General features: G+C 40.2%; 1 protein-coding gene across 2 annotated transcripts in view; it reads right to left on the bottom strand.

Moving 5' to 3' along the window:
• Window positions 1–15,667, bottom strand: part of CTTNBP2 (cortactin binding protein 2) — a 111,934-nt gene extending 96,267 nt beyond the window's left edge. For both annotated transcript variants that reach the window (XM_049814402.1, XM_049814404.1), the window contains exon 1: window positions 15,412–15,667. In XM_049814402.1, coding sequence (XP_049670359.1) covers window positions 15,412–15,504 — 93 coding nt within the window. In that variant the 5' untranslated portion in view covers window positions 15,505–15,667. The remainder of the gene's footprint in view (window positions 1–15,411) is intronic.
• Window positions 15,668–22,961: the final 7,294 nt, after the last annotated feature.

The following is a 22,961-nucleotide window of genomic DNA, read 5'->3' as shown; positions in this document are numbered from 1 at the left end:
TAGCTGTACCTCAATTTCTATCCCTGCAAACTCATTCTCATTACCTTTTTTTCTCCCCCATGGACGTTACTGAAAAGTAAGTAGAGCACAGTGATCATTAAGGAATACACTTGCATTCATATCTACCCATCCTCGCTACAAAACTTCACATTTTTCTAGTTGTTTTCCATTGAAATGGAAACATTTGCTGTTTGCTTTAATTTCCTTTGCAAAGGTTTACCTCAATATAATCTAGAATTCCAATACTTTTATTGAAAACATGATCTAAAATCAGAGAAAGCCAAACATACTTAAGTAAACTGTCTGAACAACATCCTTGTTTTCATAATCAGTCTTAACTAAGCTACATCAGGACATTACATTTTGCATTACTTGTGCTAGAAGAACAATAAATCATTTCGAGGGAAAGTTTTGTCTTTACCTACTAGCCATCCCATTCAGTGACAAATTCTTTCTGAATTCCCTCCTTGTTTGGAAACAGAGGCCTCCTTCATCATACACACTCATAATCCAAGAGAACAAAAAATCATTATAGTGGCTACAGAAGTCTGAAAAGACAGATTGGCGTAGACAATTGTGAAGCGTTTTCAGTACATAGAATTAGAAAAGCTCATTTATCTGATTTACAGCTCCCTTCTTAAAAGGTAGATCAGAATATGAGATCTGCCCTGTGCTATACGCATGTTACAGTAAATAATAGCCACAACCTCAACTAAGCAGAAAAAACAATAATGGATTTTCTGAAGACTTTCTTAGCCTTCTTTTTTTTTGTTCTTGCCCCTGGTGTAGCTTTTAGGACTCAATACTTTTGTCTCTGTAAAACTAGCATGCGCTGACTTTTTAACTTCCATATCTTTTAGATTTTTGTTTCTGAGTGCTGTACTGAAATTGTCTACCTATTTTCCTAATTAGTGTTTACTTATGCTCTGTTTTCCCAACATAATGGCACATTAATAGGCAGGAACATAGTACAGTTTGTCAGACTGTTCTAAATATTCTGGCAATTTTAGAAACTTGTTGGTCTCATTGGCTGCATATAAATATAATGACCTACATGATGCAGGAATGAAAGAAACACAGTTGAAAATAATGCGCTCATTGACGTAAGTAAACCATGAGTGATAGGAAATGAGCCTACACTAGTGGTGCCAAGATCACTATAGAAACAGAATGATCTTGTGGCAAAATTCAAAATGCTAATCAACTGGAGAGAGGCACAAAGTCTGTGAGTGCAACAGAGGAGAAGGAAAGCCGCTACCAATGCCTCTGCTGACAAGACAGTAAGGAATCCCGCCACTTAAATTGCCCTACCAATGTTTGTGATTCCCATTGCTCTACATGGGTGGAACCAAAGGAGATAAAACTTTGCATGCTGGAGTTACAGTCACTCACCCTTCTATATTTGTTCCAGCTCTACTGCCACAAAGCAGGTGTTGTAAACCTCATGTGATCATCTGGAGAAGTTTATGTATGTGGTTCTTCTGTGTACATGTGTGTTAAACCATAGGATCCACTTTGAACATGGAACTTCTCAGCCTCCTGTGCTTCCCTGTCACATGAGGTAATGGGAGAACCCCTATACCCTGTATGGAGATGAAAAGATGTGGTCTCTGAACTTCTGTGATGATCCATTCCAATGGGATATCCTTGAGTGAAAGAAATGGTCGCTACTCAAGACAGATCTTTCAAATCTGGACAGAGGATTGGATTTTTTTCCTGAGATCTTTAATCATTTCATCTGGCTGATTGTAAAATCAGCTGAAATAGAGGTTTAGCAAATATACAAGGTAGATTTTCAACAGATTGCTTCAGAGGAAGCTTAATCAGGAAAGCATAGAGAGAAGTGGATGGACTGACTAGAGGTGAAGCCATATATTAGAAACAGAAAAGGCATCTGGTCTGAGCTTAGAAAGTGCTTACTCTGAAGAAGAAACAGGAACAAAAATACATCCTAATATTTTGTTGTTTTATTTTAAGTGCCAAGTAAAATTTAATTGTAAACAAGGGTCCCAATCAGAGGAAACTTTTAGAAAGGGAAAGCAACTGGATACTCAGTGATAGCCACCAATAGCTTTGGACCCCTAGGGCATGTGGACCAAAATGACTTTATAAGAAGGTTCAGCAGACACAAAGGAATTGTTTCAGAGAGGCTAAAGAAAGACCATACTTGCTCAGAGATGGCCTAGATATTTTCCACTGAAATTTCCATTGTATGCACCTTAACTAACGGAATACTAGAAAATGAATAATTAATGCTAGAAAACTGTAATTCATTGCCACTGAAATGAAATCTTTCCATATGTTGAGAGACTCTAATCTTCACCATCTTCTAATAACTGGTAAAATTACATATTCAAATACAATGCAAGAGCCTCCTTCAGCAAAGACCCTTTCTTGGTTAGATGCATCAGAGACAGTGAAGGGACCATCATCATGGGGTACGCAAACAGCCTTGTTAGTACATAGACTGGTATATGAGATAGATAGAACCACACTGCTGCTTTCATCTTATTCTTCCCTCCCCTCCTATGCTCACCTGGGTTCCAAATTTAATGAGAGCTAGGCCTTTTCAAAGGGAGAGTACACTGATGCACCTGTGGCATTTGTATGTGGCTGGAGCTTCCTAGGTGGCTAGCAGAGGTTCACAGAAGTTCACAGAGGTTTGAGCAAGTGATTGGAGATTCAACTGCTCTGCTCTTCCTTCACCACTCAATAAAGGTGGATCTCGGCCAAGTTCTGGCTAAATGTGAAGTGAGTACTGGTAGAGAAAAAAATTGTCATCTAATTTGATGTAACAACAATATTACAAAATCGCTAAGGCACTGCATAGAATATTGTCATTTTGGAGATAAAGTGTGTTTATTTTGTTATAGCCTGAGTTTTCTTCCAAGGGAGAATCTTTTATATAGGTAGTCTGTACAATTAGCTTTCTTTTTATTCCTTGTGTAGAAAAGTCATAACTATATATTTGCCTGATGACCGTTACCAAGAAATAGGAAGTCAGCAATGGCCACTCTTCTGATCAACTGCTTTGTCACTTTATTGATCTATTTACTTTTCAAGTGAATTGTTGGTAAATAAGGAGTGCTTGTTGAAAGGCAGATAGCACAAATGCTTCCCAGCACTAAGATATCATGTATACACAGTGCCGAGAGCAAAATATTTCAATGTGGAAAAAAAAATGACAAGTGGTAATACGACTTGACTTCAAATTACACAGCATGAAGCCCATCACTTGAACTGCATCAGGAAAGATGCTGGCTGCCCACATCATCCTGTGATACTATTAAATCTAATAAGAATAATTGCAAGTCTAGGAATGCTTCCAAGTAAATTTGCTTAATGATCTTAAACTCTAAGGAAGAGATGTCCACCTATTGCTTAATTATTTAATCTGTTAGAGGACATGTGCATAATGCAGCAGCTTATCTGCCTGTCAGTACAACTCAGCAGGAATATAACTCTCTCTAATTGTTCTGTGCTGCTTTCCCTTTTGGCTGACGAATCCAACCAAGGGCTCTTACAGCCTGCTAGGACACTAGACCTGCTCGGAGAGGCAATTGCCATCTCATCCTGTAATTCAGCTACCCTGACAGATTACCTTCACTGGCAAAATAAAATAGTTCACAAACAGTAAAGCGCCTTAACCGCATGGGGCTAGACTTGTCCCAGTCCTGTGGCTTCACTGATGGCTGAGGTGAACAGGTCTCCAGCCTCATCGTGCTGGGAGCTGCATGCAAAAGCACTCATTTTGACTTAGCTGTTCCATGGTCATACTTGCAAACATGACAACATTTTCAAAGTTTTGTACATGCACATATCTGTATTTATATATGTACAGGCACACACACACAAACAAACATGCACGTAAAACGTATACACGAAAAATCTGAAAGTTTAAAAAGCTTGCTTTTGATGGTAGGGCTGGGAAGACAGTTTTTGCAGATTTTTCTGTATCGTGTCATACAGATAAGTGATCCATAGATATGTGTTTGTGCATTTTGTATGTTTATATGCACACACTATATATTAAAGATCAAGCATTCATAAACTGCTATAAGCTTGGACCTGAATCCCTCTAAATTAACTCCTCTCGATGTTCAGGTGGTGATGCAGATCCTGTGTGAATGCCCACATCATAGGGCTATTCCAGCACGAAGGTATAGGTTTTGTCTTGCTTCTTCTGATGGTTTTGAAAAACTTCAATTTCGGTCAGATAAGGTGTGGGGAAGGCTGAGGAATCTGCAAGGCTGGAAAATCATTTCCTGTTCTGCTGTTCCGTGTTCTCAATTCAGATCCATGGAAATTAAGAAGCAATGTAGCTACACAAATTAAGATAGCAGAGAATCAAGCTCTGAAATCGAAATGGAAAAGCAATGAGCCAGGTAAAATTTAGTCACACAACATAAAAGGTACACAATCTAGTCCCAGATTGACTTGTCTGAACAGGGAAAATAAAAAGTGATTGCTTTATTTGAGGTTGCTGGGATCCCTTTGAGTCAGAATGCTTGGGGCTGCTCCTGAAGTTGTTAGCGGGCTTTCTCGGTCCTGCCTGCTTAACAACAGGAAGGCCCATACTGCAAACTCCATTGCCTGAGTTCTGTCAGGATCTCCAAACCATGGACTCTCTTCCACTCCTGAAGTCCTGGTGAGGTAACTATGCCACAGCCTGTGGAACTGGTGACGCTGGGTTTCTTATGGGTCTGTGCAGTATATAAAAAATTTAAAATACTCTCACCACAATACACTCAGCTCACCCTTACGTTGCTTTGCCTCGCTGCCGTGATACCTGTTGTCCTCTAGCTTCCCCTGCAGTACGCGCAGCCTTCTCCCAAAGCCCCGTACCCTCTCTTCACACCGCAGCAGTCCTCCAGCCTGCCTGCTGGTGTTAGCTTAGCTCTCCCCTCACCAACACTTCTCATAAGCCCAAGCTATTTTTTTGGCTTTTAGCTGTGCAGCCTGGTAAAATGTGCATGCTAACGTGGCAGTCACAGCATGCCTGCTGATTGACCAGCTAGATGCTGCTAAAGAGATTGCGTTGAATTGTCTCTGCCTTTACTTCAGAGGAAGCACCGGGTGGGTCTCTCTTTAATCAGCATCTAGATTTCAGTGTAGACATTTGTTGTATTTGAGATCTCTAACCATCTGCTATACGGGGCTGAAATTGGTCAAGGAGTACCAAAAATAATGAGGAGAAGGGAGAGGGGGGGAACTGCCTGCCAGCCAGCTAAAAGACGAAACAAAGGGTGTCATTTTGTAAACTTAACGTCCTTGGAAAGAAAGGCTGGAAAATCAAGTGAGGATGCCTCAAAAAAAGACAAAACTAAGGCTACTGTATGTTCAGAGTTGCTTAGGAATGATCCTTTGGCTTTGCTCCAGGAGCCCTGCAGTAAAACACACAAACGTAGGCAGCCAGTAGCCTATTCCCAAATGAAAGGCAGGCCTGAGAGCAGACCTCCTCTATATCTTTTATATTTATGGAAGGACAGTGAAGTGGTGGCCTGCTGCCAAGAGAGCTATTCACCAGCGTGTGATATTATTTGAAGTGTCTGATTAAAGCAACTGATTTTTTCTGTAAGTTTGAAAAGAGAAAGCCTAACTGCCACAGGAGCCAAAAAGCCAAAGACTAGGCTGTGTCTTCAGTGGTCGCTCTGGGCAAAGTAACCTACTCCTTCCAGGAGCAGCCCTCGGAGGTGGTACGTCTCTGACACACCGTGCTCTCCTGCTTCCCCTTGAATGTGGGACAGAGAAAATTATCATGAACACCTCTATCTAGCAGCTGCTCTGGTCTCTCCCATGTGGGAAGGGAATGAGGTAAGGAGATCTTACTCTTGAGCAGCAGCTGGAGCCCAAGCTGAGAAGTTCTTCTAAGGTCAGAAAGAAGCCTTTTCCCATCAGTGTGGACAAGAGCTAGGACAAGTTGGGTCAAAACAGTATAATAATATGGTAATAAAGATGTTCTACAATGTCTCGGGTAACATGCATGTTTTCATCTGAAACTAAAGAATCTAATTTTCCATTATATGTGACCCCCGAGAATCATTTCACTATTTTTACTGCTGAATAACTGCATCTCCTTTTTCCTCTTGCTTTTCCTTCTTTGTGTATTTTGCTTCCCGCTGTCTATTCACGATCTGAGCAGAATGCTGCCATGTGGTTTTAAGCTATGATTTTTCTGTTCCTTGTTCTTATATATTCTTCTAGAGCTGAGAGACTATATTAAATCATTTGCATTTAGAAACTAGAGCTTGCCTTTGACTGTGAATGCATAACATAAACCTGGCACTCCTGACAATAATTGCTTTCATTTTTGCTGTGACCAAAGAAAATTTTTGCACTTACTGTGAACCTCATGGGTGTTAAGGAAACTCTTTTGTGCTCCTTTTTCAAATGTCTTCTGTTACAAGTAGAAATAGTTGATCAGTCGGCAAAATATTATTCTAAGATTTATTGCAATATACAAAAAGAAGAAAACATTTCAAAAATAAAAACGAGCACTTGACTTGCAAAGAAACAGATGGGCATGAATTACACAACTAGCTAGAATGAAAAATAGACCCAAAGTGAATTAAATGCTGTTGGGATGAAAATTAAGCATGTTTTTTCTGCTGAAGTGAGAAAACAGTCCTACTTGTAATGGAAAATTATTCACTCTGTACTGTAGTGTAAGACAAAATCTATCACACTGGAAGAAGATATTACTAGACTGTAGAAATACATGGTCTCACCAGTAGAATGGATCGTCTCACTGAAGGGAGAACTACAAATATAATTTAAAATTCAGCACTTCTGGACCAAAAAAAGAATGCTTTCAGTACTTACATATTTAAAACTTCTGCTGAACATGTAGAACAAATAAAACAAATGCTTTTTAAATGTGCTAATGTTGCAAATCTTTTTTAATTGTAAACTTGCTATAAGATTTCATCACATTTTTCTCTTAGTAGATCTTGCTGTTATCATTAATTACAGTTGTGTTTCCACAAGCATTGAATGTTCCTATAGAATCTATCACTTCATCTTCAGCTTTCAAAGGGCAAGTGCTGTAATAAAGCTGAAATTGCTAAATATCAGTTAATTCCCACAGTAATTAAGTGTTATTTATATCACTGTAACCCAGAGAGATCTCAGCTGAGACTGAGGGCCTTTGTGCTAGATATTATCTAAGAGTAAGTTTAATATTCTTAACCACATTAACGTAGCTCAGCTGAGAATGGCCACTTTACAAAGTATCAGCTGTGCTGCAAGAGGAGTTTCTAGAGAATGATCTAATTGTTCTATGTGCTTGGGGCAGCTGAGCTGCTCTCATTTCCCAGTGAACTGCAGGAAAACATCTTTATTCTTTCTGGGCAGCCGGTATAGTCCTGACCATGAAGGTGTGGGAAAAGCACTAGCGGGCTAACCATAGGACAGGACCACTTGCATGCCACAGCATGATCATGTAAGCCTCTGACAAACTGTTAGCTGTATTTTTCTACCCATTGGTAAACACGCTTGATTTTTAGAAACCTATGGTCCTGATGTTTGGACTGTCATATGCTGATGTTACTTGACTTGGGGACGACACAGGTTATTACTGACATTAATTTTATAGAAGAGCCAAAACTAGCAAGTCTTTGTCCAAAGGGATTATAGTCTAAATAAAGAAACAATAGACAGATGTACTAGGAGAAATGAAGTATCTTCTTTATTTACTAGGTGAGGAACATGAAGATGAAGAATTAAAATCTCTCCCTTTGCAGGCCAGTGGGAATTTTGCCAGTGACAGCAACTGGATTAGGCCAGGCAGTATATAGCAGAGACAGGAACGGAATGCAGGATTTCTGAATTCTGGACCAGAAAATGGACACTTGTCCATAGCAACACTTGTCTTGATTGGAGTTTGGTAGGCATGTGACCTCTGTACTGTACCGTACACCACCAATATAATTACATTTATACAGCACTGTGGTCAACTACAAGCATTTCCATCCCAATACTGACATCTGGAACTTGGACCACACCGGAAAGTGCCTTAGGGAATGTGTGTATGCTTCAGGAGGACCGGTCTACCATTTTAATCATCACTCCAGCAAGCTCATCAGGGCACCGGTTGCAATGTATTTTTTACCATCTGGTTCTAATCAATCTTTGTGTGGCACCATGCCTACCATACACAGGTTCCCTGCTGTAAAATGACATGTTACTGCACAGTGGCTACTCATTATTTCAGTCTCTGTGTCCTCACAATGTCATGCAGTGCCTGGGAGGGTCTCATAAATGTATGTGCTACAGTGAGGAGCATGGTGGAGGAGAAATGTTCGTAATGGACTTCACTTCATTACAGCTGGCTGTAGTGCGTTTAGACATGTTCCCCACATTTTAACAACATTTGAGCATTACAGAGGACATTTCTTAGCAGAAGAATAACCACCACCCTGCAGCACACAGTTAAGGTTGTGGAATGAAGAGCAGCAGGATGCAGTACTGATCAAGGCAGGGATGATGCTAGTGGAGTTACACAATTTAATTTTCCTGTGAAGACTTTTTGTTTTAACAGGGGACCATGTTGCTAATGCAAATAGTTTAAGGAAAAGAAGTTCCCTTACAAAGATGCACAGTATGCACTGTGTTTGTCCAGGAATGCTACGAGCTAAGCATGACAGAGGTTAAAATTTCATCTCGGAGTCCCTTAATTAAGATTCTGATAAAACCATCACCCACACTGAAATATGCAAAAACTCATCTTGCTCGAATGTCAAATACTGTGGACTGAGAAATTAAAAGAGAAAATCTCAAAACTATAGATTAGTGACCTACACCTTAGACAAAAGACTAAATGTAATGCATGCTTTGTGAGAAGAGGTATGCGTAAATAGGAAAACCAGCTAATCTGCAGAGAACAATCCTTTTTGCCAGTGGAACTGTATTTGTAATGAATCTCTGAATGGTGAATCTCAGAAATATTTGAAACTTTCAGCATAGTGATTTCAAACTTTCATTTCCACAGAGGCTGTTTATGACCCCTTGTACACAACATTTAAAATGTCTACAAAAACTATGGTCTGAATATTCCCAGCCAAAATTTTTATCCCACAAGATGAAAGATCCCCTCCAAGATCACGGCACTTAAAGTCTGTTGTAAGGGACCCACTCTGGCCTCGGATGTTACAGTGTAAAACGGCTGCTGAAATAACCGGGATTACAATAGTATAAAACAGAGGTAAGCAAAATCACGTGCAAAGCAATACCAGAGGTTTTGTTCATGCAAGTGAATTTCAGGTGCAGTAAATGCTCACGGATTTTCCTCTCTCTCCAGAAAAAAATTATTTTAATAGGATAAATTAACCAAGCACTGATTACACACAGGGCTTGCAGGTCCAAGCACAAAGCTGTTTATTGTATTCAGGCAGGGGCAGGACATTTTGGTACACCGAACACGTTTGCTTTCTTCCCCCCAGTGCTCTTTTCTCTGGAGCATTCTCCCCCCTGGTCTCGCTGCCCTCTGTGCATCTCTCAGCTGCCAGATGCTTCTTCCAGGGTCTGCCCTGGACCTGCGGAGCACCCCGAGGTGGTGGCCCTCACATCTGTCACCATCTGGTGCCTCTCTTGCCCCAGTGTGGTCACTCTGATTGTAGTGCACATCGCGTGCGCTTGTAGCTGACAATTCACGTGGATGTGGGTGTTCTGGGCAAAAAATATCCTGTCTCCAAATCATTTTTGTCTTAACCTTTCAGGATCCTTTGCTTTGCCAAGATAGTTTTGCAGTGAGGATCAGGTTTAATCCTGGGTAAGCACATAGAAAAGATTTTACAAAATCAGTTCTTGCTTACGCCCCTACAGAGGAGATAATTTCACAGTAATTATGCCTGTGTCTGAGATTAGTACCAGACCCTGAGTGCCATTAAGACATCACTATGGGATACATTTTTCTATTTTGTTCTCAGCAAAGTAGTCAGCTGCAAGGGGAATATTACCCTTCATCTGCTGGCTTACTTTTCCAGTAAGGACAGAACCTTGTGCAGAAGAAGAAGAAGCCTCTTGTTTCAATATTTTAAAATATCTTCTACAATAATAATTTACAAAGACTGCAGAAATCTTTAATTTGTACTCCAAATGTGGTGTTGTCCTCAGATGTAAATCAAGACTTCTGGAATAAGTGTCGAATGCCAGGAACAACCACCCTTGTCCTGGAGTATTTAGGTCATTTGTATTACATGATTCTGATGCTCTTACTACATTGGGTAGCACTTGATTCTGCAAAAAATCCCCCTTTGATTTATACAGGGCTTCTTGCAGAAGAAAGTGCCTAGAAATATATGGTTGTCTGAATACATTTCTTAAGATTATGAAAGCAGTTTGCAGATGTCAAACACTATGTAAATATTGCGACAAAAAATATGAATCCTCAAAAAGATTTTGTACGTAGAGGTAGGCAGTGACAGTTCATGGTGGAAGCAGTAAAATCCTTCCCATTTAGAAAGTAGAGCCATTGGGAACATCTGAGCAGGGAATCTGTGCAGTCACTGAAACACAGCCCGTCTGGTCTATCATTTGAAAGAAATACGCTGTTCTGTAATCTTGTGAAAATGAAACTCCAGGGAAACTTAAGTGCACAGCACGCACTTCACAGTCTTCCTAAGCATTTTCACGTTATGCAAGAAAGCCACTTTGGTTCCTCTGGGTTCTTGACTTACTGCAACCTTTCTCTGGGCCATCCAGATGCATCTGAAGTATTGTAGAAAGAGCAGAACTCAGGCAGAGATCATCTCCAACTGAAGGAACTGAGGAGGAGGGAAAGTGGTGTTACGGAGGTACCTCTCAGAGTCTAGTCTATTAACGAGGGCCTGAGTTCCAGCAGAATCTGAATATGAAAGATAGCTATATATCAGCTGAGAAAATGACATTTCCATCCTTATTGCTTCCCAATGTTAAATCTCATGTAGCCAGGTTAATTTAAATAAATCTGCTACCAGCAGTTCAGTAACTCTTGTAGAAAATGTAGTTAAATTTGCTGTTCACGCTATATATGCGTGCGCAAACTCATTTCCCACATTTTATGTGTTCGATTCATTGATATACTTTGCTTTTTCGTTATAAATTAGGTCACAAAATATTCCAAACATGTCAGTTTGTAAATGTAAATGCAAAGAAAAAGTACATGCCTATTACATTTCCAGTTCATATAGAAAGTTAAATTTCAATGCACTAACCAGAGAAAAACCCTTAACACCCACTGAAAGCTACAGGAGTTGTGCAAATGCATGAAGGCTAAATTTAAAAAGGAAAAAGCTTTCCCTTCCCCAGTGCCATTCTCATTCTGGCTTCACATCCCTTATGAACGTCAAGCTTTCAGGAGGCTGAGCTATGGCAACTTCAGAGCAGACTTTGTCACCCACAGTTCATGTGGGAGAGCACCAAGAAGCTTCACGGGTGAAGCCCTTGAGAATGCAAATGGTGCCGTTCTCGGTGGGCATCCTCAGACAGCTGCCGAAGAGACCAGCGCTCTTGGAAAGCTGGACCTGCTGTCTGCCACCAGCACCAGCACAGAAGTGGCTCTGGTCAGTGTTCACTAGTAACATTTTCAAGGGAAAGAAACTCAGGATTCCTGTCCTGCTTTCTCATATTCAGTGAGGTAAAAAAACCAACCAACCAACCAAAAACAAACCAAAAAAACCCACCAGCAAACGTAAGAAACAGAAACAACAGCAGTTCTTTAAATCAGACTACCATGTATGTTAATTAGGAATTTTGTTCAGTAATGGCACTAAGTACATACATTCTGACTTATTTTCTCTTCTGAGCACAGAGCAGACAACCCCAAATATATTCTCTGCTGACAATTGCAAATGCGTAAGAAAGCTTCTGCCATACCCTTTTCTGTCTTCTAGAACCTAGTGCAGAAATACGGAATTAATTAAAAACCACAAAGTACAATAAGATGCCATCCTCTGCCATTTGTCCTCAGCAGTCAGCAGGTGATGGGTCGCACACTCAGCACTGCTGCACGAAGGCAGACAAACCCAAAACTGGTCCCCAGACTGTAGGGTGTCACAGCAACATTTCTCAGGCGTGCCTGCGCAAATCAAGAGTTACACAAGGAAGACCCCTGACTTATGGGTGTCCAAGTCCTGAGCAAGCATAGGAGTTACAGTCCTCTAAAGAAGTTTCGGAACAATTTCTATGAGGATAAGACTCACAAGTGTTCGTAGGGTTTGGGACCCCTTTCTTGCTGCCAGTACCCAGGAGAGCTCGTGGTCTGCGTTCTGTGGCAGGGCAGGAGCACCTGTACCGTCCACATACACCCAGCCCAGGGCAGCTGCATCCCTGCCTGTGCAGATTCACCAGTTGCCTTTTCTTGGCACTGATTTGTGGTAAGTGTTGTTCATATTCTATTCAGGATCTTATAACATGTCCATCACATTGCTTTCTGTGAGCCCATTACAGCAAAGCTTATTTTACACTCAGTGTCAGATGCTGGGTTTTTTGCACATGTTATGGAAATGTATTTTTTGGTTGCTCAGTGTGTGTGTGAATGATCCCATGTGCAATAAAAGATTCCCGTTGCATGCTCTACTTGTAACCACATTAAAGAGCCACATGTGTCTGCAGCAGTCAGGATGTGTGTTGTGGTTATTCTCTCTTCTGAGGTTTTTGTGGTTTGGGTTTCAGTAAATTTCTCAAGGTTTTGCTCTGAGGTTTGGTTTTTTCTTTGTTGCCCATTTCGCATATGAAGGAATTTTTAATTATTGAAACCTTTTGTCCATACGGTCTTTCTGTGGAATAAATTTCTATTGCACTGACCCAAAATTTCCTTGCTGAGTGCAAGAAAATGGATGAGATGGTTTCTTGAGACCCTTGCAGCATTTCATGCCTGTAGCTCTGTGTTTTTACTGCTGTTGGGGTGTGGGAGCCATACGGGAGGTGTTGATCTGTGCTGAATGCTCGCCTGTGAATTATAGTTTGTATTTTGCCATCTGGCTGCCTGATAATTAGTCCATCTTTTTATCAAATGAATGGCACATGTCTTCCCTTCCTCAATACATATGCAAAACTATATATTTTGGAAAGGATTGTTTTCAACTTCAGAAAATAGCCAGAAAGCAGTGTCTTTCTGCAGTCACGTGTATGTCCTCAGACAAACCTCACCCACGTTTGGACCTAGATTAGCCCCTGCATCGTACTGTGGCATTATGCTCTCCAAGTGTTGGATTACTGATTACGTGATGTTTTGAATTTGCTACGTACATACATAATCTGAGGTCTGGATAATATATTATTGTACTATATAGCTGCACTATGTAGCTATATTTTCCTGCATTCAGTAAATAAAAGAAATTCTGAGTTTGACACTGTGTTTGTTCTGCTATATCCTCATCACTGCTCTAAGTATAGTTCCATGAGATCCATTCCAGATGGGATTCCATGGATGGGGACCCTCAGGAGAAGCAGGCTGAGCAGCAGGATAGCCTAAAGAGGACAAGGGGAGCATGAAGTACCCAACCTCAGCTCCTGTGGTACTACTGCTAGAGAAATCTGCCGTTTATTATAGCATGTGAAAGCAGGAAATAATGAATTCAATGAAAATCTATCCTCAACCCCTGGGAAAAAAAATACATTTTCTGAAATCTTTTTCTTCTCATTTATCAGGAAGCCCTTGGAAAAGGTTGTCCAGAAGGAGATGGAAGGCATTTTCTCCCTCTGTGGCTTGCCTCTCTATTTTGGGATGTTGGCTATCCAAGTCAGTGCTTAAGAGCTAGAATTCATGAGTCACTAGCTATTTATTAAACACACAGGGAAAATCTCTTTTATTGATACATATTTGGAGAGAGATATTTTTTATTTATAAAATTGAAGAAGCTGTCTATTTTTTGAGAAGTTAAAAGTTTTTGTTTAAAAATTTTTCAAGAATGTAGCACTTTCCAAATTAAAGGTGTGTGTTAGATTGTGAATTATGGAAAATTATAATTTTTGCCACAAAACATATTCATTCATGCAACTTTCAACAGGTTGCCAGCTGCCAAACTGCCTGAAAAGACAACCTAAGGGACCACTTCTGCTCAGTCATTGTGATTTTGGTAGTGTGAAAATCATCTGCCAGAAATTTGTTTGAGGCAACAGTATCTGCCCTCAGAAGGAAGTGAACAAAAATGTACCATAAAGTCAACATTTCTCACACGTCTCATGCACTGAAGGAGACTTTTAGCTATAGCCAATCTAAGCTGTATTCAGGTTGACAGTTTTAAATATGTATAAAGAAAATTACCATTTTCTTGAACTATCTAGTCCTATCTAGTGGAAATGAACATGTATTAATTTTCTAGCAAATCTGACTGCACATCCCCTTTCCTTTGGAATACCTTTGCTTTTCTACTGCCATTCGCATTACCGTATCTTGAAATCTAACATATTATTTATACAGGAAGACTCAATTTATTTTTTTTTAATTATCATGATCACATGGATCAGGGTAAACCCTTCGCTTTGTAACATGTACATACTAGAGTAGTAATAGTTCTTTTTGTCATCGATGTCACTGACAGCAAATGATGGCCAGAAAGGGGGATGACCTTTCTAAAGGGATTCCCTTCTACACAGTGCGAAACAGAGGTTTATGAAAATAACAGAACCCTTTGCCTTGAGTAAGCACTGCAAGATCAGTCTTTGGCTGATTTCAGGTTGATGTCTATTACACTGATTAAACTGCGTCTCCATTTCTTCATTCTGCCCTGGCCTATTGTATCCACTGTTATCTCCCATTAACTGTGCAGATGGTAAGGTTTTGGGATAGGGCATGCTTTTTGTTGTAGATGTGTACAGCGCATGCCAAGCAGGGGCCCTCATCTCCAGTTGGAATTGTAGGCGCTACTGCAACACAAACAATATTCTTTGAAACATATTCATTCCAATAAAAATAATGGATATTTTCTTCCCAAGTTAGAGGAAATAAAAACAATTTGGTTTTTCTTCTGCCCACAAATGCACACACACAGATACACACACAAACACAAATACGTTAGTCTAGATGAGGGTAATATCTTCATCTTCCATAGGTTCTGTATTTGATTAATCCATGCAATCAGATAGGAAAGGATAACCTTAATAAACCATAAAAGCAAAGCAAATACATCAGAAAAAAGTGTTCAGGATGCTACAGAAATAAAACAAAACTCTCATGTCCCCAAATACATATAGATCACATTTTGCTATGATCCCCACTACCACCACCACAATTTTATCTCTTTCTGCTGATGTAAAATGCCTCTCATGACAGAATTTAAATGTGGTGCCTAGAAAGTGAATGGAGACTTCCCAGAAAGCCAGCCAAGTACCAATCCTACTCGTACATCTTCTTGTGTCCTGGTCTTCTGAGTAATAACAGGTCAAAGTAATGACTCTTAATATGTGATACGGAGACAGAAAGGCACAGACCTTTCCTGGAAGGCTTTTACAGAGCACTGTGCATGGTGCTGTGAAGCCTTTGCTCCCAGTTCCTTCGCCTGCACCTCTGCTCTCTGACTCCATTTCCCAGATGACCAGCTACCAGTAGGTTCTGGGCACAGGGTACTTCTTTTGCTGACTTCAGGTTTGAAATGTCTCTTTAGATCAGTATTTAGTTCTGCAGAGATAAAAGCTCCTCTTTTTTCCAGAGCGAGAAGTTATACTTGCAGAAAACTGTTTTGACAACTATGGCTTTCAATTCCCAATGCAGCCTTGGACAGACATGAATCTTTGGGTCCAAGCCTCCAAGCAGTTTTGAAAGGAAATGGGATCACTGCTTGCTCATGACATACATCGTATTACATTAATCCTGTGCTTCAGGGCATTCACGGGCCGCCTTTGGGCCAAGAAGGATTATTTTTTTTTCCTTTTCTCTCTTGATGTATAAATTGGCTCCTAATTTTTTCGGTTTGACTTTTGTTCTGCTCCTCTAATGACCAGCCAACTGGAAATAGGCCACGTGTCTAGACAGGATGCAAAAGCACAGTGCTGCACTGCTGCTGGTGCCACTTAAAGTAAGCTTATAGTTAAACTGGTAGCCAGATTTAGGATCAAGAAGAATTTTTCCCCTAATCCAAGTGGAATGGTTAGGGGTTTTTTTGCTTGTTTTGTTGCATGCCTCTATATTGAAGGGCACAGTCTTTGTCCTGGATCCCCTGTGAATATAAGAAAAAAAAAATAAAAAAAAATCCTGCTATATTGGAACCTACAATATTAGCAATATCTTTGATTTACCCTACTTCCTTTCTGTAGGTCATTTTTTAGAACTTTTTTATTATTATTATTGTAGATGATGTTTGTTCCCATTAAAAACTTGGGCAGTATTATAGCAGGAAACAGATGGGGGTTTTTAGCCCATTCAGGACTCTGTGGCTGCCTGCTAGTACTGGGAAATAGATTTGTTGACCTAGGCTGCCATTTCAGACTGATGTCCCTGTAGAACTGAATCCCACTGGCAGGACCATCATCACAATTCACCTTAGATCCATTTATTGCAAAAGTGTGCAGCAGAGCAGAATTCAGGCTCTCCATACATATATGCAAAACGGCAATCAGTTTTTCAAGGCATGAGAATGTAACTCCAATAGTCAAGCTGATCACCTTCCTATCAGCATATTACATTGAGTGACTGAAGGACATTTCTTTATAGGAATGATCATGAGCACTATGTCAGCCAGGACATCCAAGCAGCTAAGAAAGAAATGTTTGAAGGCATGTTCAGGTTTGTTGAGACCTTACATTTGATCCATGCAATTCTTCTAAAGGGTGTTTCCTGAATTGTATAAGATGCATCCAGCAAATAGAATGGACTTTTATAATTTGGAAATAAGGAAAAAAAAAACCCCCAGTATGTGAAATGTGAGATCCTTGTCCTGTTCAAAATAAGCTTATCTGGGTGGTAATCTTCTTGTGCATACAATTACATCTCTGTGCTGTGTTTTTTCAGCTTAAGGAAGATTTCCCCCTTGGAAATTCAGTACAACGGAAATGGCAACGTAGCTGCTCAAAAGATGTTTAGTGCATGTGGATTTTTGACATGAGAATGCCCCAATTTTGAATTTTGAATACATAAGGTAACAGCTAGAATCAGTCTGAAAATAAGACTCTTCTGTTATATTTTTGCTTCATAAATATGTCTATTTTTCATTCACAATCTTATTCTGAATTTCTGTCAAGTCCGGAAATACTTGAAGTAAATTCAGCTAAACAAAGAAATAACTTTTATTTCAGATAAACAGAGATTTCTGCTAATATCAATCCTGTTCAGTCTCTGTCTGGGACACCACTCCTTGTGTCCACTTTCTGCAGCTAATGTCCATATAGACTCCTGACAATTGGATAAAGGTGTACTTTAAAAAGTCTTTTGACAGAGCATTAGAACAATTAAGATCAGGTACTTCAAAATATGTGTTTCTTGTTATGTCACTGGAGTTGCAGATGATCTCAAACATAAATCAGCACATTAAGTAGACAGACATGTTTAGTAAAAGCTAGAAGTCCATGGCACTTTTGAAGGTATGAATTTTGTACCATCCAGATTTTAACTGCTTTTATTCTCATTTTTTATGAATGCTGTAAAAATATGAAGCTTCTTTTGATTTCATAAAGGTAGGTGTGGATCTCTTATTGTGAAAAAAAAAGGAAACTCATGCATGCTACCAACAGCACTACCTTAATTTTTCTTCAGCCACAATATGGGATATGAAAGCAGTCTCACTTTAGTCACTTAATACTATAGTACAGAAAGGTATGTTAGAACAGGGATCTGAACCTTTGATGCTAATGCCCAGCTTGACATCAACAGAAGTGGTTGAGGGTAACAGCAATGAGCCACATGCTTTTAGAAATATGCTTTAGATTAGAAACCCCAAAAGATTTCCCTTGGAACCTGTCATCTATGGCAAGAATCTGCGGGCTGGCCTGGCAGGGAGTGGGAACTTCTACCCCCTTTCTCATGAGGTCAGCGCAGTGTGAGACCTGAAGACACTTTTTCCTCCTTTAGGTTCTGCGACATTCCCACCCCTAGCTTTCCTATGGCAGAAGTCTGCCTTTCAGAGTACTGTTTGCCCCAATCTGTCATCTCTCAGTAAACCATCACTACCTGCAATACATCTCCTTCTCAGGTCCTGAGTTTTTGAAATGGATGCCAAGCCTGGCACTGCCCCTTCTGCAGTGTGTAGCAGAGTTTGTGGTGCATCATGCTGTGCTAATACAGGGCTATAAATATGCATTTGCCCAGTAAATCCATGCCTGGCTGATGGTAGATATTATCCACAATATTTTAGGATGCCTATTATCATGAGTAGTTTCTGGCCTCGTAATGGCTGCTAGGAATAATATTTATGGAAATATGTCATTAGCCCTAAAAGTGTTTATCAGAAGTGATTAATAGGAATAATTGCCTGTTAGGTAAACAAGAAGTTACAGAGGCTTATGAACTGATTTCTAATGATTCACAGCTCCTGCACATTCAGACACAAAGCCACAGATCAGACTAATTCGGTGGTAATTACAACCTTTACAAGTTTTGTGATGTTTTAATTTAATTTAAACAAACAAACAAACAAAAAGCAGTAGGTGTATCCCTCCTGACTTCCCTGCTCCTCCATCAACCAGGTCACAGAGTTCCAGAAGCAGCGCAGCGAGACCGAGCACCGAATTATCACTGTCCGCGACCCACTTCAGACTGCGACCCAAAGTATCGCTTTTAGCGCATACACTCTTGGGATGACCTGCTTTGCTCCCACGCCAGGATCATTCCCAAACTGGGGACCCACGACCTTAGGTAGCCCAGGTACAAACTCAGGCTTGATGCCCCCTCTGCCACCGTTTTCGAATCCTTTCACAGCTCCTCTTCCAAACTTGGCTGCGTCAAACTGCTCCCTGCTTGGGGACCAGCCTAGTGACCTTCATACCAGCGTTCAGCCTTCCAGTGTTCAAATCGCAGGTGACTAGCCCTGGCCTTCCCCTGTAAGCATTGTCCAGCTCATAGCTAATCTGTATTTAGTACCAGAGGGCATCCAGAGTCCACATACGTACAAGACATAGTTTCTTCACCTTAAAAAAAATCACTTAATATCCAGAATTATGAACAAGCACGAACAATTGTCAATATAATGTCCCACTTTTTATTGTCTTTGCCTTTGTTTAAACTTAAAACACCTCAAGTAGGATCCTCAGGTTACAACATTTTAGTTCCATAAAATTCTGAAATCTAGCTAAAGGAAATTAAAAATGTTATCTGAAATTCTTTATTTCTCTCCACACTCTCTAACCTGTCATTTCAAAACTGATAAGGGCAAATCCCTTAGGAAAAGCAGACTGGTAAATGACCAGGGTTTCTTTTTATTCTGATAAAAGTCAAGTTTGAAAAAAAGTGTTGCATTCTACTTTGTTAAGAGCAGGAGCTAGACATTGGTGTGTATTCATCAGGAACATCTATTTGCCTTGATTGCTGCCCAGCTACTTTAAAGGACATCTATTCTAATCCCTGTGATGCAACACTTGGGTTTTCCTGACACTCTGTATTTATGATGAGCATGTTATTCATCACAGAAAGCAGGGAAAACAAAGAGTCAGATTCTGATTTCCCTTGCAGTGACATAAATCCACAAAGGCTAATGGAATTTTTGTAGATTTATGCTCTGGTGAGTGCAGGATTTGGCCTAGCAGCTCTATAAATTCTCTAGTTTTGAGCATAGCAGGACAGCTATACACACCATGTAAGTTCTGAACCATCTGGTTTCTCTGAGAGCACAGGAGCTTTTTAGGGAGTTCTTTCTGGCTCTAATTGAATATGGTTAGTTATTTCTTTCCCCATTCCTGCCATTGACTACAATGATCCCTTTCTTACAAATTTTAATTACTTCATGAGCTGTACAGCACTTGACTGGATGTTACTTCATTAAATTGAAGAGGCTATATAAAAGGTTGAACTGATTGCAGCTCATGTGAAGAGAAGGAAGCAAAGCCACAAGTTCTTCATTCAGCAGAATGGGGGAAAGATTTGTGGCAGCCAGGGACTGCTAGCAAAGGAAGGTCTTTGGAAGTAAAAGTGGAACACAAGCTGAGATTGAAATTCTTGATTGTAAACTATCAGGGGAGCGATAGACTATAGCAATAACGATTGCTGATAATAGGCACTTCCTTTTTGGAAAAGCATAGCTGTATAGATCACATATAACCTAAATTACAAATGATATTCCCTTTCATGCAGACATATAACCAAGACTGCACAACTGGCAGGATTAAGAGAAAGGAAAAGAAAAAAGAACATTTTTTACACCAGATGTTTTTTCAGAGGCACGTCAAGACCAAATGACTTTCCAGAGGTTCTTTGGGAAAGCAAAGAGTCTTTTTTCCAAGTAGTTTACTAGTCTTAGAAAGTTTTTTGTCAGCTTGAGGAAGTGCTAAGGTTTAAAGGGCACTGAGTAATATTTCAGCAATCGTTTGCAGTTGGAACTGTAGCAGAGCTCGTGATGTGTGTCATTCTTTCATGGTTACAGTAATGCAGGGGAGGCTGAAGGGATCGACAAGTTCTGGAAAGTCAATAGAGTGCCATAGCGAGTTAGCCAATGTTCAGTCAACCAAACTCTTTGATTAGCTCAGCCTGCCAGTATTCTTTTTCCAGGATAAATTATTTGATGGCTCTGAACAGCACTGACCTTACTTTACCTTTAGGATAGCTTTACCCTTCCATTGTTTATCTTCTAAAAAAGAAATGCTTTTTTTCAGAAAGGAGACTTGCTTTTTAGAATAATAGCCATGGAGTATCTGGCACAAACTTTCTCAGGACATTTAGGAAGGTACATGAGGTTTTACAAGAGACGGATTTGGATGACAAAACTAACACATGAAACACATCATCCTTTGTTAAGTAAAATCCTTTGTATCAAAGGCAGTATTCATGTGTTCACTGTGATATATGTAATATATGAAACAAACCCTTAGCTTTCTAGCATGAACATTTCACACAGCATGAAGCAAATAAACTATATGTTGATCTTAGTTACCCTTGTGAAACATTACAGACTTTAAAAGTATGATATAAAAATAGAAGCATTGATTAGCCCAGTCTTTGGCATATCTTGTACAATGGTTTATGAAACTATAGTAGTTTTCCTTTATGTAGCAATTTCATCAGGCTTTCATAGCATCCGTACAATAGTTGAGTTATTTAGCCTCATTTTAAGGGGGTGGGGGGAGACAATGGCAACACCAAGCTAAAGCATTCATAAGAACCCACCTTACTGAGGAGAGGGTAGCATAAAGCAGAGCTCGGAGCTTTTGTTTCTTCCCTTAATCTTTTGTCACTACAGTGTTATTCTAAATCTCACAAATACAAGTCTTTATTTTGAAAGCATACTTCAGTGCACTCCAGCAGTGCTACCTGTCCCAGCCAGTGCCGGACCTTCCTTTCAGGTCAGCGATACGGGTTGAGAGCCCAGCTGTTGAGACATCTGGAAGTCAGCAGCCTGAGCGTGAGACTCCCTCGCTTCCTCCCTGCTGTGTGTCCTTCCAATACCCCCCATCAGTCCGCAGGACCGATATAATCCAACTGGCTTTGGCTTTGTCCCCTCATTTTCCTTTGCAAGAGAACTGTGTTGGTAGCAAGTCACTGCTGATTCGTGTATTTTCTTAACTGGATGTGCATTAGAGAGTTTGAAAGAAGTCTGCTGTTCCAGTATATTGAATTAGGCCAGAGTATATGAATGTTTTTCACAGTGGTATGCATTGCTAGACTAGAACTATTCAACAGAGATTGCGCTGGATAGTATTAGGAAATATGTTGATTAGATGGCAGTGTAACTTTGTCTCCGAAGTTAAACATACAGCCTTATCTTTTTAAAAACATCATGTGGCAACCAACATACATATATCCGGTTCTCAATTACGTGTGGGCAGATGACACAGTTGCTAATTGAATGCCTTGTGCCTTTTCTCAGTCACCGTCCTTCTCTCCTCCGGAAGGACAATGCCACACCTTCCTCTTTTTGACAAAACTGAAGGGTACACGCTGCCCACACGAAGCCACAGTCTGCCCACTACTGCTTAAAGCTTCATCTCTTGTCTTTGGAGACCTATATGCACATTTTCCAAAAGTAAATACACTACGTATGCTGCTATAGCTTAGTTCGTACTTCTTCTAAATTATCCATGCCTTTGCTGAATACAGGTTTTCTCCTCTGCTGCTCTTTTACAATGGACAATTGATATGTAACCACGACTCACTTGTGATATACGCTGGTGTCTCAGTGAACGGTAGTGTCCTGGGGAGCGAATGGACTGGTCAGTATCGGCATAAAGAGGGATGCCACAAGGACCCCCTATGCTCCTTCACCTGGGGGCGCTTGCCCAGGGCCCCGTCTCTCTCTCTTGTCTCTGGAAAGCCATAGCACAGATTAGCCGTGACATGTGGGAGATTTCAGCCCCTGGTTTCATGGTGGTACATTTTTATCCATTTGTATTTGTGTAAATGTTATAGGTTGAGCAATGTTAAAGAGCAGTCTTTGAAAGCACTCCAAAAAGGTGCTGGCAAATGACGAGCTCTGCTCTTTATTGCTTAGCTGTTTCAAAAATGTCCAGAGCTTCTTGTTTCTCATTTTGGAAATGTATTATTACTTTATATTTGTTATTTTGGCTCTTCCAAAACACTTTCCTTCTTCATCTTGCTTTTGCTAGGATTTAAAATTTCATAGCTTTGTTTATATATTGTATTTCTGCTGTTGAATGCAAAACTTATTCTGTCCTTCCAAAGATGCTTCCAGATCAGATTTTATGCAAAAGAGTTTTTATCCTCTGATTTACTTTGCAGATATGATGAGCCCAGAAAAGTTAGAAATATTTCGAAAACAGAACAGAAACATTTTCCTTTGCTAGGACCTTTGCTTTGGTAAGATGTGTTGAACTGACTGCAGCTGATCAGGGTATCATCCCTCCCCTCGCACTCACAGATGCTCAGCTCTGATCTGTTGACGTAA

Source organism: Accipiter gentilis, chromosome 11 (genome assembly GCF_929443795.1).
Source record: "Accipiter gentilis chromosome 11, bAccGen1.1, whole genome shotgun sequence".
In the NCBI taxonomy this organism is placed as follows: Eukaryota; Metazoa; Chordata; class Aves; order Accipitriformes; family Accipitridae; genus Astur; species Astur gentilis.
This window is presented reverse-complemented; position numbering and strand designations above follow the sequence as displayed.